The 14,752-nt window shown below is 33.9% G+C and overlaps 2 protein-coding genes across 2 annotated transcripts; one reads left to right on the top strand and one right to left on the bottom strand.

Moving 5' to 3' along the window:
* The first annotated feature begins 1,167 nt into the window (after positions 1-1,167).
* LOC141721449 (DExH-box ATP-dependent RNA helicase DExH10) lies at positions 1,168-11,105 on the top strand. The gene is made up of 17 exons (XM_074524378.1): positions 1,168-1,319; positions 2,045-3,034; positions 3,399-3,713; positions 3,807-3,911; positions 4,001-4,069; positions 4,212-4,379; positions 4,459-4,530; positions 4,645-4,761; positions 5,351-5,575; positions 5,676-5,834; positions 6,556-6,645; positions 6,795-6,887; positions 7,262-7,415; positions 8,966-9,114; positions 9,489-9,584; positions 10,057-10,149; positions 10,731-11,105. Exons 2-17 carry the CDS (start codon positions 2,066-2,068, stop codon positions 10,839-10,841), a joined length of 2,985 nt encoding a protein of 994 aa, XP_074380479.1. The 5' UTR covers positions 1,168-1,319; positions 2,045-2,065; the 3' UTR covers positions 10,842-11,105.
* Positions 11,106-11,305: 200 nt separating this feature from the next.
* Positions 11,306-14,623, bottom strand: LOC141721448 (FCS-Like Zinc finger 14-like). The gene is made up of 2 exons (XM_074524377.1): positions 13,832-14,623; positions 11,306-11,853 (listed from the first exon to the last, which is right to left on the bottom strand). Exons 1-2 carry the CDS (start codon positions 14,413-14,415, stop codon positions 11,694-11,696), a joined length of 744 nt encoding a protein of 247 aa, XP_074380478.1. The 5' UTR covers positions 14,416-14,623; the 3' UTR covers positions 11,306-11,693.
* Positions 14,624-14,752: the final 129 nt, after the last annotated feature.

The following is a 14,752-nucleotide window of genomic DNA, read 5'->3' as shown; positions in this document are numbered from 1 at the left end:
TAACTAAGTTACATGTGCACAAAGAAATCGGCCACCAGCCAAAAAATTGCGCCGCCACTAGCAAATCACGTTGAACAATGTTAGAAATCAAGAATTCGAGCGTGTCAAAAGCAAATGACATAAAATTATGTTGATTATCCCTGCATGTTGATACATTTTTATACACATTTGCTTTCACTCATGACCAACAATAAATACCCTCTTACCATTTAAAGGAAAAACTATGATAATATCAACACAATATATTTCCCCTAAATCAAAACATCAGTTGATTTAAGAAAAATTTTCATCAAATTTTTATTCAATATCACATACCATATTATTCTACAATATGTTAAAAAAAAAAATTATTTTGCAATTTTACACCAATGCCACGACGCTCCTGCTATTTAAATCAATTAATGATTTTGTAAAATTCTTTAAGATATTAATAACATCTTGTAAAATGTAACCGTCAAAATATTATCAACCTAATCTGGTATCTCTATAACATTTTATCTTAAATACTAATGTCACTTTCCCAATTTCGACGATAAAAAATACTTCTCTAAAACTTCTTACACAAAGGTTACACAAACAAAATAAGAATCAAAATAACTTACTTTTTAAGAGTAAAGTTCTATGAAGTCCACCTTTTAATTGCAGTCCTCGGAGTCCATCTACGTTCTGCAAATAAAATATCTTCTAAAACGTGTTATCTTGCAAAACATGTTTCACAAATATCATTACTTCAATAAAATCATGCAAATCTCATATATTTACAAGTACAATATGTATGTTCTGCAACATGAACATTTATGTTCAGCAAATTAAGCATCTTTTGTAGAATAATATATTTTGCAACGTTCTACCTGTAAAATCTATGCAATCTGCAAGATTTTAAATAAAATTGTGATATTTGTAGAATATCATTCGAAAAATAATACATTTTGCAATAATTTAAGCTATATTTTATTTGCCGAACATATATGAACTCCAAGAATTTCAATGAAATAGGGACTCCATATAACCTAACCCTACTTCTTAAATTGGGATTATTCTACCGCCCTCTTAACCATTTTTTACCAACAAACTTTCCATACAAAAATTTTCTCTACCCCTCAAATTTGAGATTTCAAAATTGCCAAATTTCACCCAAAATATTAACAAATAAACTTCGAACTCTAAACATCTTCCCAAACATCAGCCCATTACAATTAAAAGGCCACAACTCGTTCGGCCCCACAAAAACTCCCCCAAAATATAAAAATCATTTCTTTTCTTACATCTTTTCAAATCCTCGCACAAATTTTCAAGCAAATTAGGGTTTTGCACTTCAGGTATGCTCCTTAACTATTCTAACATATACACACAATTTTTGTAAGTATATGCACATGTTTAACGCACATTCATTAAATTAACTATATTTAGGGCATGTATTTTGTTTATAAATGGTTGTTTACATTGTTATATATACGATTAGAGATAATTATATGTTAAATTAAGATTTGAAGCTAATGCTGCTGTTATATATATGTGTAAATATGAATTTTGGTGGAATTTTTAGGTTAAATTGTATGTATTTGTGTTTGTGTTTGTGTTTATGTATGTGTGTGTGTGTGTGTGTGTTGATTGATGGATTTTGGTATGTTTTATAGGCTTAGATTTTGTTTTTCGAGTTCGGAAGTTGAAGGTTTGGGTTAAAAAGAATTTGTTGTGTTGCGGAAAGTTAATGAAATGAGATTTTGTGTTTCGCGGGTTTTTTGGATTGTGTGAGCTAATAGGGGAAGGGGAAGTGAATTTAGTCGTATGTTTTGTTTGTTTTAATGCTAATTTTTGGATTTTATGAGCTTTAAGCGGAGGTAAGTAATTTAAATCTTATTGTCTTACGTGTTGCTAAGTTTTGGATTATATGAGCTTAAAGGGAGCTAAATTAAGTTATTCTTACGTTTTGTTGTTTTTGTTAATTTTTGGATTTATAAGCTAAAAGCGAAGCTATTGTAAAAAAAAGTAAGATTTTTTTTTAATTATAGCATTTTGCTGACGTGGAACCGGGAAATTTAAGTTTTAGGTAATATTATAGTAAATGGAGGGCTCACCGAGTCTTGGGAAGAGAAAGTTATCGGAGGAGGATTTGGGAACTGAAGCGAGAAAAGAGGAATCTGTTTTAAAGAAGCCTAATTTGATTCGAACATGTGTGCATGAGGTTGCTGTTCCTAGTGGGTACAGTGTGGTTAAAGATGAGTCAATTCATGGTACTCTTTCAGATCCTGTTTTTACAGGGACGATGGCGAAAACCTACCAGTTTACCCTTGATCCGTTTCAGAGTGTTTCAGTGGCATGTTTGGAACGAAATGAATCGGTTTTGGTGTCGGCCCATACTTCAGCTGGTAAAACTGCTGTTGCGGAGTATGCAATTGCAATGTCTTTTAGAGATAAGCAGAGGGTGATATATACTTCGCCGCTGAAAGCTTTGAGTAATCAGAAGTATAGAGAGTTGAGCCAAGAGTTTACAGATGTTGGATTGATGACAGGGGATGTCACGCTATCGCCGAATGCAAGTTGTTTGGTGATGACAACCGAGATTCTCCGGGGAATGCTTTACCGGGGTTCTGAGGTTTTGAAAGAAGTTGCCTGGGTTATATTTGACGAAATACATTATATGAAGGATCGAGAACGAGGGGTGGTTTGGGAAGAGAGTATTATATTCTTGCCACCTGCTATCAAGATGGTATTTCTTTCGGCAACGATGTCGAATGCCACTGAGTTTGCAGAATGGATATGCAATATACATAAACAACCATGCCATGTGGTTTACACAGATTTTCGGCCAACACCTCTGCAGCATTATGTGTTCCCTGTTGGTGGATCAGGGTTATATCTTGTTGTTGATGAGAACGAATCGTTTAGAGAAGACAATTATGTCAAATTGCAGGATACTTTTGCAAAACCAAAGCAGAACGATGGGAACAGAAGTGGTAATGGCAAAGCAAACAGTAGAATTGCTAAAGGTGGGAGCGGTTCCGGTGGTTCTGATATATACAAAATTGTAAAGGTATTTAAGCATTGCTCTACTTGGTCATGCACATTTAAATTTTTCATACAATATGCTTTAGCACAGAGTTTGCTAATGGGGTTAATTATCAAAGATATCACTCACTGGAACTTCAAATTAATTACTCAGTGTAAATATGACTCAACTTAGTCACTAATTTTAAAATTTGTATCATTTGGAATGACTAAATTGATACAAATTTTGAACTTTTTAGTGACCAGGTTGAGACAAATTTTCAAATTTGTGACTAAATTGAGTCATTTTTGCAAGTGACGACTTTGCTACATATCCCTTTGCTAATGTAAGCCATATTCTCATTTCCTTTTCCATGGTTTATCAAATTCATAGCTTTGTTATATTTCAGATGATTATGGAACGGAAATTCCAGCCTGTTATAATTTTCAGCTTTAGTAGAAGGGAATGTGAGCAACATGCTATGTCAATGTCCAAGCTTGATTTTAATAGTCAGGAGGAGAAGGATATTGTGGAACAGGTTTTCCGGAACGCGATACTATGCTTGAATGAAGAAGACAGAACCTTACCTGCAATAGAACTGATGTTACCATTACTACAGAGAGGCATTGCTGTTCATCACTCTGGTCTTCTTCCAATTATCAAAGAGTTGGTTGAACTTCTCTTCCAAGAAGGTTTAGTAAAAGCCCTTTTTGCCACAGAGACGGTAAGTTATTTTTAGACTTCATGTTACCTTCAGTGTTAACTGAAAATATTAAATCTATGGTATACGTCTTATGTTGACTTTTTTGTGATACAGTTTGCTATGGGATTGAACATGCCTGCCAAAACTGTAGTTTTTTCCAGTGTAAAGAAATGGGACGGTGATAGTCATCGTTACATTGGCTCTGGTGAGTATATTCAGGTGGGTATCATACAATTTTACACTAAATTCATTGTCCACTCTGTTTCCTTTGATTTTATTTTTGTTAATTTTATTTTCCTATTCCCTAGATGAGTGGAAGAGCTGGGCGTCGCGGAAAAGATGACCGCGGTATCTGTATCATAATGATTGATGAACAGGTGATAATTAATAAAATTAATTGTTTTTGAGATTGGGATAAATTATCTATTAGAGATTGTCTATGAACAGCTGTATCATGCATGCCTAGCCACTTCTGAATTCAATTATCAATTGAGGTTAAATTTTTGCATGTGTTGTCAGATGGAGATGAACACCCTGAAGGACATGGTACTGGGTAAACCAGCTCCACTAGTCAGCACATTCAGGCTGAGCTACTATTCAATTTTGAATCTGATGAGCCGTGCTTCGGGCCAGTTTACCGCTGAGCATGTCATCAAGAACTCATTTCATCAATTTCAATATGAAAAGGTCTGCCTCTAAAATCTGCTTATCCAGTTGTATTAGATACATATTGAGACTTAATTCTGTAATATATGCACCTTGCTAGGCCTTGCCTGACATAGGGAACAAGGTTTCTGAACTGGAGAAAGAAGCAGCAACGCTAGATGCATCTGGAGAGGTGAATTCTGTTACCTTGTATATTAATGTTAATCATCCAGTTGGAGCCAATATTCCATTCATTTTGTTTTTCTTGTTTTATAATTCATAAATAGTAATTGATTATATATTGTAGGCCCAAGTTGCTGAATATCATAATTTAAAGCTCGAGATAGGTCACCTTGAGAAGAAGATGATGGCAGAGATAACAAGGCCTGAAAGGGTTCTCTATTATCTTCTACCTGGTAGGCTGGTACGTAGTCATGTTTGACATTCTAAATTACAATATTAAGGTGAACTGTAATACAAGTAAATGAAATTTATGACTTCTCTTCAAATATTTAAATTATATGTATGACAGAAAGAGAAAATTAAAGAGATTAACATATGTCTCACCTTGCAGTTTTATTTATTTATTTTTATTTTGAGTTTGGTGATTACAACTTTGAGGCAGAATATTTTAACTTAATTATCTTTAGTTTGAGACTTTTGAGGTTTTTATATTCGAGCTTTCTAGTCATTCAATTTTGAGTATGTAACTTATGTAAATTAGTGGTGCATGGTACACTCATAAATTAACAATTAATGCAGAAGCAACATCCCCATTTGGTTTAGACTAGGGCTATAACTTTCCCGATTAAGAGGCTTACACATTTCTCATCCCCATCTACCTTCAGTTGTAATCTTAGTTTCCAGCTATAAGTTTCTGCTCTTAGTTTCTGGCTATAGTTTTTAGTCATGTTAATTATATTTGACTTTCTGCTTGCGGTCGTTTCATGTATTAAATGAATAAAGATGTAATTGTAACAAGCAAATATATGCATCTTGTTTTTAAAATATAGGTCAAGGTACGGGAAGGTGGAACAGATTGGGGTTGGGGTGTTGTAGTCAATGTGGTAAAAAATTCTTCAACAGCATCAGGGACTGTACCCCCGGCATTGTCTTCTTCACGTGGTTGCAGCTATATAGTGGATACATTACTTCACTGTTCTCTTGGTTCAAATGAAAATGGTGCTCGTCCAAAACCATGTCCACCTCGTCCTGGAGAGAAAGGCGAAATGCACGTGGTAAGTTGAGAATTCAAGAAGAGGGTGTAGTTCAAAAAAAATGTACCGTGTATGATAGATATCTAAGTGGAATAGCCCATATCTGCTGGTTTCTTTCTAGGTTCCTGTGCAGCTAGCACTTATATCGACATTGAGCAAAATCAGAATTTCAGTTCCTTCGGATCTTCGTCCAGCAGAAGTAAGGCAGAGTATACTGCTTGCTGTACAGGAGCTTGGAAAACGTTTTCCTCAAGGCCTCCCTAAGCTTAATCCTGTAAAGGTAAAGATCAACCTCCTTATTGTATCTTTTGATTTTTTGTCGATCAGCAGGACATTGGTATGAAATGAGGGTTTAAAAATTTGGTTTCATGAAGATCTATATATTTTTTCTGGATTATTTCAACTTGAATAGCTATATGTGTACCTAAGTAAACTATTGAAGTGTTGTAATTTTGTTGTTGGAATGTGCTTGGTAGTTGGCATGTTTTGCTGATGTTTAAAACTGGATATACGGTCTAGCATGTATATTGATATCAAATAACTAAGCTAAACATAATGTTTTCTATTAATATATTCAATTGTGAGAATGTATTTCTATCTGGACAAATGATGTTCTCGGTACTCTTGATAAATCTTTGCGTTTCATGACATTTCATTTTCTAACTGTGCTTCGCTTCACTTGTTTTGTTGTCTGTGTACTTCACTGCATAATGTAATATCTTCTTAGTAATTATTCTCCTGAGTATCTTTCACAAAAAAATTAATTAAATGCTATGCCTTCATTATTTAAGTTGTTATTGCTTGTTAAACTCTCTGGCTTATCAATCTTGATGTAATGCTGTGTCTTGGTAAACATGTTATCAGAGTGTAGCAAATGAATTAATGGTTTAAACTAGAATTACTTGCATATAACTCATATTCGATTTAAGTAAAGCAGGTATTCCCAGATTACTTATGTAGAACACAAAATATTAATTTATCTACTTTCTACTTCTCTGCAGGACATGGGTATTGAAGAACCTGAATTGGTTGAGTTGGTAAACCAGATTGAAACAATTGAGAAGCAAATGATGTCTCATCCACTATATAAGGTTTGAACATGAGTTCTCCAATATCACGTTTATTTGATCTGAATACATAAGCATCATAAGCATCATAAGCAAACTCGTTACTACTTTTCTCATTAAAAAATATGAATTCTTCCTTACTTTTTCTAGAATCAAATTATTATGTCGTGCAGTCACAAGATGAAAATCAAATCAAATGTTTCCAGAGGAAAGCGGAGGTGAATCATGAAATTCAACAGCTGAAAACAAAAATGCGTGATTCCCAGGTACCTGTACTCTGCCTATTCTCCTCCAAGTGTATGTCACGTGTCTGACTCTGATGAATGTATAATCATGCTTGATGTGTAGCGAGTATAAATCTTGCATACTATGTTTTGCATATACATTTTAGGAACAGAATTCTTGGTTAGATATGAAAGTATTTATCTTGTTTAGAAGCCCATGTATTTCTATAACATTGGATTCTTTATCACGAGTGTGACACTCAGTTAAGACTTCCAACTTATGTTATTGGAGTGGTGGCTCAGTTCTACCTCTTTACCGGTCTGCTTAGATTTTCAACCGCGTTAATCTTGTATGATGCTAAACCTGCAAATCTTTAGACTTGTTTACCCTTTTGTTTTTCTCATCATATGTGCAGCTCCAAAAATTTCGTAATGAACTGAAGAACCGGTCACGGGTTCTAAAAAAGCTGGGTCACATTGATGCTGATGGCGTCGTCCAGTTAAAGGGCCGTGCAGCTTGCTTGATAGACACAGGAGATGAACTTCTTGTCACTGAATTAATGTTTAATGGTGAACTCATATCATCTCTCTTAAGCTTTACTAATCTTCGTATCCTATCATATAATTACATATACGCCTAGTTTGCATTTGAGGAGTTGAGGAGTTTTCTTACTTGAGTTTGATAAGATAACCAGTGTCCAGTGGCCACAGTATCTTGGCCAATATATTTGGGGTTTAGGCTTTAGAGCAACCTACTCTGTTTGCATGTGACTGTCTATGCCGACATGTTTCTAGCTAGAAGAAATTATATAGCTAATGCTTACATCTTAAATTTCGTTAATTCCTGTTGGGAAATTAACTTGCGTACATCTATGAAATATTATTTTTATTAATTTTTATTATATTGTGAATTTAGTGAAAACAATTATAATTTGTACTATTATATTTTGAACTTTCTGTTGGCTATAATGTTAATAAGCTTTGATGCTATACAGAGGCGACCTTTGGAATTTGGAGGATTTCAACCCATCTAGTGGGAATAAGACTGGCATAAATATTCATTTAATTTTTTATTAAGTTCTATGGAGACCACTTTTTTTTGGAGACCCCGGAGACCACTTGTGTTCTGCAAGTTAAATATTGCATAAAAACATTGCAAAACATATTATTTTGTGAATCATGCTCTATAAAGATCCTTATTTTATTCAAAATCTTGAATATCATATATGTATTGCATGTAAAAAATTACAAAAATATTTTATTTTGCAAAACATGTTAAGTTTGCAGAACATTTGTTCAGTTTGCAGAACATACACATTCTACTTATTAAACTTAAATGATCTTCAATAATTTTAATATATTAGTGATACTCGTAAAACATATTTCACCAAATAATATATTTTATAGTGTTTTGATTGCAGAACATATGTGGTCTCCAAGGTCTCCGATGAAAAGTGGTCTCCATAGAACTTTCCTCATTATATTATATATATATATATATATAGAGAGAGAGAGAGAGAGAGAGAGAGAGATGCTATCTATTAGTGTGTATCTGATGTAGAATAAATAGTATATTTATCAATATGTTTCATACGTGGGGTTAAGATTTAATTAACTATTTAATAGCGTATTTATAATAAGCTTATTAGGTTTAGTTTTATCCTTTTAGGATTTCATTATTTACATAAGTGATATAACCCCTACATATTATCTTGTACTTGGTTTTGAGATATTATTGAAATATTAGATTGGGTCTCTCGTGGGTGAGAGATCCGAAGTTTTTCTCCCTTATGCGGTTTGGGAAACCTTCAGGTAGTGTGTGTTCTGCAGCTCATCCACCCAAGTTTCTTGTTTTCCTGTTTTTATTCAGAAATCATATTTTTCTGCAGTTGTCCTGCATCGAGATACTGGGTATGTTTGGTATGTTTTAGTATAGCAAATTTGAGGAATATTATGATAATAGACTTAACTGAATTTGGGGAGGTCATTGAAAATTGAATAAAGAATATAGTTCTTATTAAGAGTAGGAATGGCTTTAAAATCTAGTCTCCTTTGTCGTTTAACTTGTTGCATCTGTGAAATTATTAAGCTGTGTTGACTGTAATTTCTTATCTTACCAGGCACATTTAACAATCTTGATCATCATCAAATTGCGGCTCTGGCAAGTTGCTTCATTCCAGGAGACCGATCAAGTGAACAGATACATTTAAGAGCAGAACTTAATAAACCTTTGCAACAACTCCAAGATAGTGCAAGAAGAATTGCAGAGGTAGTTTTGATGTTAGGTGTATATATATGTGAACAAACTTTAACTGTTGTGCTTTTTTTGGTCTTTTGTTCAGGTAATATAGCAACAAGGGGGGTCATGATGGTCTTTTAATTATTCTGACAACAAAAATAAAATTGCAATAACAGTTGGACAATTATGTAGTTCTGAGTTTCACTAAGTCTCTATTGTTTACTCCCCCAATTTTGTGACACTTTATGGTGTACACAATTAACCGTAAGCTATACAAAGCTAATTATTCATATTTAGTTATAATAAGAAAACAAGCACGAAAATAAACAATCATTTTTAAAGATCACCAGGAATTTTAATTTTTGTTTGGCCTATGATGATGTTTTCTTTGTGATATTCTGCAGATACAACATGAATGCAAATTGGAAGTAGTCGTGGATGAGTATGTGGAAGCAGCAGTTAGACCATTCTTGATGGATGTCATATACTGTTGGTCAAAGGTAAGTTTGTTGCTTGTTCTACTACAACATTTTTGAAAAATACGTGGACCCCATTTCCTTGTAGAAAGCAACAGAATTTTTCACAAATTGAGTTTCAAAATTTTAACTCTGTACTTAAAAGGTGTAATATTTGTAATGATACCTCCCCCCCCCCTTCCACTTAAAATTTGCGAATTTTATAACTTTGGGTGTAATATTTAATAATTTATGCTTTTATATGTAGAACTTGGAACATTTTTCTATTGTATTTTGTAATTTGTTATATTTCTTAATTATATAAAAGAAACACTTGTTGCATTTTTTATAATAAAAAAATCCCCAACCGCCTTGCCAAGTCTCCCTAAATCATTGAATCCTACCTCTGTGACTCTGTCCCTATGTAGAACTGGTTTGGGTCCTTTTAAATTTTGCATGGTATATAATCGTGTTAACTTAAATATATGATTAGCTTATATTTCATTTTGCTTTGCAGGGTGCATCATTTGCTGAAGTTATACAAATGACTGACATTTTTGAGGGAAGTATTATACGGCTTGCTAGAAGACTTGATGAGTTTCTAAATCAGGTAAAATCTTTAAATTAGTCCCCTGGATGCTAGAAGTCGATATGTACATGTTCATAGTTACTTAAACAGTATTTAGTAAGGCTGTTGCTGATAGTGATTTTAAAATACTTTTCTTAAGCTCTAGTTAAAAATTGTCAAGTTTTAGAGCGGAAAAGTAGAAGGTAAAATGAACTCAGTTCACTTAGGCATTGAAATGGTTCATACCCAAATTTTTTGCTCCACTATCCTCTGTTGAGAAAGGATCTGTTACCAAGAATTTTGGAACACCTAATATTGTGGTTGGTTACAATTAATTGATGGTGGGGATGGAATAAGGTTTCAAGAAGATAAGGTGCAGACTATATGGCCGGAAGACATGTATGATATTTTAGGTTAGTTTAGATTATAATGAAACGAGTGAAGTAATAATTATCTTGCAGCAAATATCCTAGGCCACTTCCCGGCAAGTTGAGCATAATCATCAAATGTTAATTTTTTAATTGCCTTAAATTGAACCTGTGATTGACAGTTACAGACTTACAATTCCCTAATTTGTTCTATATGAATCCTTTATAATTCGTGAAATTTCCTGTGGTTGGCAGTTGCGTGCTGCTGCCCATGCAGTTGGAGAGGTTGATTTAGAGAGCAAATTTACAGCAGCCAGTGAAAGCCTTCGCCGTGGAATCATGTTTGCAAATTCACTCTATTTATAAGTACTCCCTTTGTATGACATTTTGTTTTTGTAAAATCCCCTTTAGTTTCAGTCCAGTTGACGAGAGCTCTTATAGAATTTGAGGAAGCTCTGAAATAGGTTCAAATTTTTCCATAGATAATTGTATTGGATATAAAAAATTGTTTTTTGTGCTGTAATTATGCCCAAAGCCCAATATGGCTTTACATAGAGTCTGAGACGTTTGCTGCAAGCATATGAAATATTTAGTGGAAATGATATGATGCTGTAAGCTGATTCTGTATCTTATACTTCTAATATTTCTTCCCTCAACTTTAGTCTCATAGTTGCCATTTGATTTTCAACTTGGTGCTTTTGTTTAGAGAAAATTTGGAACTTTTTTGTGATGCAGCTTTAATGGTAACCCATGTAAATTTGTTTGGAAACAAAAAATTTAATATTGAGGTACAGGTAACTAAAGGCTAACCAGTGCAAGTACAATTTGACAAGCATAGCCCTCTTAATCAATTATATGTTTAAATGTGTATATATAAAATCTCCCAATACATATAATGTAGTTTTTTTTTATGCACCCTTAAGATATAGACATCTTGATAACAACAAATATTACACAAAAAAGATAAGGAGCATAATAATATATATTCTCTTGGTTCTTGGGGTTCAAGCAAACTATGGAAAGCTGTTTAATTTCTCTTCCGAATCTCTCTCAAAATTTTGTGATGCCAGAAAATCTGCTAAGCTCAAAACCTCTTGAAAATTGCGACACCGACTGTTTATTTTCATTGAGTACCACTTCAAAGTCCAACTCTTTCACTATATTCCTTTATTCCATATATCAATTATATTATTTATGATAAGTACTGCTTAGATGCTTTCATGCTGCAGCCATCCCAGCTGAAAACTGCATCGGCCCGGAGCAGGGTGAAACAGAGTACTCCTGCGGTTTTTTCACTCCAGATCTGCGTTTCTCCTTTAGCTCATCAGTTGATATCTGCTTGTACCGGCACTCTGCACTACAAAATGCCTTTTCTCCTCTGTAGTAAATAAATAAAATATCACTGAGAAGCCGTCTAACAAGAACATATATACTTTTATTATTTCCAAGAACCTCATGCAGATGCAAACACATGTACTTGATATTTCAATTATTTGTCTTTAATATATTAATAACTGAAAAAGGAAGCTCAATTATTATGATAAAACCGTGGCATAATAATCACATGACAGTATGATCAAGGAGCAGTCATTATCAAGTATTAACGAAAGAACAGACAGTTAGGCATCCAGAATTCAGATGTGGTACAAAGGAATACAGCACACGAAAGAAACTGTTAACATAACAACAAAAGCTGATGGCTATGGACTATGGTACTAAGGGTGGTTGCAAGTCTCTGTGCCTGTGAGCTATTAATCAGTGAACCCGTCCAAATATCTAACATCCAGTGGCTGCATTTCATTCTCATGACACCACAACATTTTAGAAATTAACACCGCTGACAACAATATTTAAAACTAAGATGAATTACTTCCATGGAAAATTATGATCCATTTTTATTTTATATATCAGACAAGTCCATGAAAATTGCACTCCTAGCTTTTTCACACGTGATGTGGAGGGTTAAAAGGACATGTAATGAAATACTTAAATTTATCGACCCTGTTTACTACATTATTTCAGAAGGCAAAAGATTAACATTCATTTTGTCAGTGTGTGTAACTTTGTAGGGTGGTGACCGAATCTTAGAATACATAACTAAAATCAATTACACAACTTGAAAGTGTTGATGAAGGAAATGGCTGTCATCTCCAATCTATCATGTCCAGATTTAAATTTATGAATTGTGCAAAAGGTTCAACATAGTGGTATCCTTTATAAATTCAGATCATGATTTCCTGACTCAAACCTAATCTTTTAGTATAAATAGAACTCCTGATGATTTTGAGGCTCAGAAAGTGTGTATTAAAAGAGAGTTCCCATTTTTTCCCATACACAACTTTGACAACAAGAATGCTATTCTTCTCCCTACTTTTTTATTGAAAGGTATTCTTCTCCCAACTTGGTCAGTCCTCAAAGAGGAGGAATCTGTGCATGTACTTTAAAAAGCATATAATCACTTTGTATTTTATCCTATCGCTGTCTATTTAAGATCATGAGTAACTTAGATTGTGGAACAACAAAACATTGAAAGATAAAAAAAAATTGAAAAAAAAACAAGTCACACACTCCAAATCAAACTTTAAAACAAACGGTCAGGTAATAAGCTACAGACTGAACCGCTTGAAAGAAAGTCGCATCAAGTAAAATACTCGTTTTCCAGATTATGAAAATATACAAGGAGGTCAATTAAGTCATAAATGAAGATTGAGCAAGCTAGAGAGGGTACAGTCTATGTTTCTATAAACCAGTATATCGCGCACCATATGAATCCAAAGTAGAAGATGTACCTAATATATTGTTCAAATAATAGAATTTAGCAACCCGAGAACCAAGAAACCACAAAAAAAAATGCATTTTCACACGGTTGGAATTATATGATTATGTGCATCCTAACTTGAATCAATTATATGGCTCAAAATTGAATGGTAAAATAAAGCTGACCATCCAAGGTTAATAATAGACTTCCCTTTCATTCATCAAGAGTTTGCCCCATTTTGACAAACCTCCTTAGACTTTTACCTCAATCATTAAAAGACAAGGAAACACATACACTGCATTTCAAATATAAGATTTTTTCCGCATTCAGATCCAGTCAAGTAGTCAAACATACAGATTTTCTTATACAAACCTAAATCAAACGTTTACCCTTGTTGGACCGTTTTCCTCAAAATCACTCCTCAATGATTAACAAACAAGCAAAAACACAAGTACACTTTGAAACACATAGTTTCTCAAACAACACCTCAAATCAAGAAACACTACTAAAACACTACAATTCACAAGCCAATACAACAGTAACACACAAAATTAACAAATAAAAAGCATAGGAATTTACGATATTTAATATCTCATACCTATACATGAAAATGTCCAATCCATGAAGCTTCTTCTTGCAAAGATAACAAGAACTCAGAAAATCAGCTGTCCCAAACACCGCCACAGCTGCAGATTCACCAGCATTAGTCCTCGAAGGCGGCAAAAACACACCAGAACTCACCCAATCTCTACCATCTTTCTCACTCACAGTAGTCTCACACTTACTAGTCAAATTCCCATCAAAATACTCACTTTTCTTGATCAAATTGTTCCCAATATGAGATATAACACAAGTATACTCTTCAGACAACTCCATATCATCCTCAAAATTGGGCCCCACAGACTTACAATCAGAATCAACCATATTCCCAAAAATAGGAATTGGATTGGATTTTGGAGAAACACCCAAGAACCCGGGTCGGGTCGAAATTAACGGGTCATGGGTATGATCCCATTGGGTCATAGCAGCTACAATTCCAAGACCCACAACACCATCTTGTCCATTTTCAAATTTCTTGGATGATTTTGTGGGGAAATTAAGAGAGGTTTGTGTTTGATCATTGAGGCTTAGAAATGAAAGGTTGATTGATAATCTTCTTTTGTTTGGCTTCAATTCTGCCATTTTTGAGAAAATATGGGATTTTTAATGGGATTTTATCTTGCTTTAAAGATTCATTCTTGGTTGTTAGAAGATGAAGGTATGCTGAGAGTTGGGAGAGAGTTAATGCAAATTTAACGAGAGAGAGAGAGAGAGAGATAGAGAGAGAGAGAGAGAGAGACGTGTTGTTTCTTGTTGTTTTCTCTCTAGAACAGAAGAAAGCTGTGGGTTTAAGGAGGGAGATGAGAATATAAAGCAGCCCACAGGTTTTTTTTTCCTTTTTCTTAAATTTTTAAATAATTGTTTAAACTTTTAAAATCATTTAAATGTATTTTACATTTTTTGTTTTTAAATTTTTTAT

Source organism: Apium graveolens, chromosome 4, assembly GCF_009905375.1.
Source record: "Apium graveolens cultivar Ventura chromosome 4, ASM990537v1, whole genome shotgun sequence".
In the NCBI taxonomy this organism is placed as follows: domain Eukaryota; kingdom Viridiplantae; phylum Streptophyta; class Magnoliopsida; order Apiales; family Apiaceae; genus Apium; species Apium graveolens.
Note: the sequence above shows the minus strand (reverse complement) of the source record. Positions and strands in the feature narration are given on the sequence as shown.

Coding starts and splice junctions, on each gene's coding strand:
- LOC141721449 (XM_074524378.1), top strand. CDS start 2,066: ATGGAGGGCTCACCGAGTCTTGGGAAGAGAAAGTTATCGGAGGAGGAT. Junction 4,380..4,458: donor ATCAATTTCAATATGAAAAG/GTCTGCCTCTAA, acceptor GCACCTTGCTAG/GCCTTGCCTGACATAGGGAA. Junction 9,115..9,488: donor GTGCAAGAAGAATTGCAGAG/GTAGTTTTGATG, acceptor GATATTCTGCAG/ATACAACATGAATGCAAATT.
- LOC141721448 (XM_074524377.1), bottom strand. CDS start 14,415: ATGGCAGAATTGAAGCCAAACAAAAGAAGATTATCAATCAACCTTTCA. Junction 11,854..13,831: donor TTGGACATTTTCATGTATAG/GTATGAGATATT, acceptor TATTTACTACAG/AGGAGAAAAGGCATTTTGTA.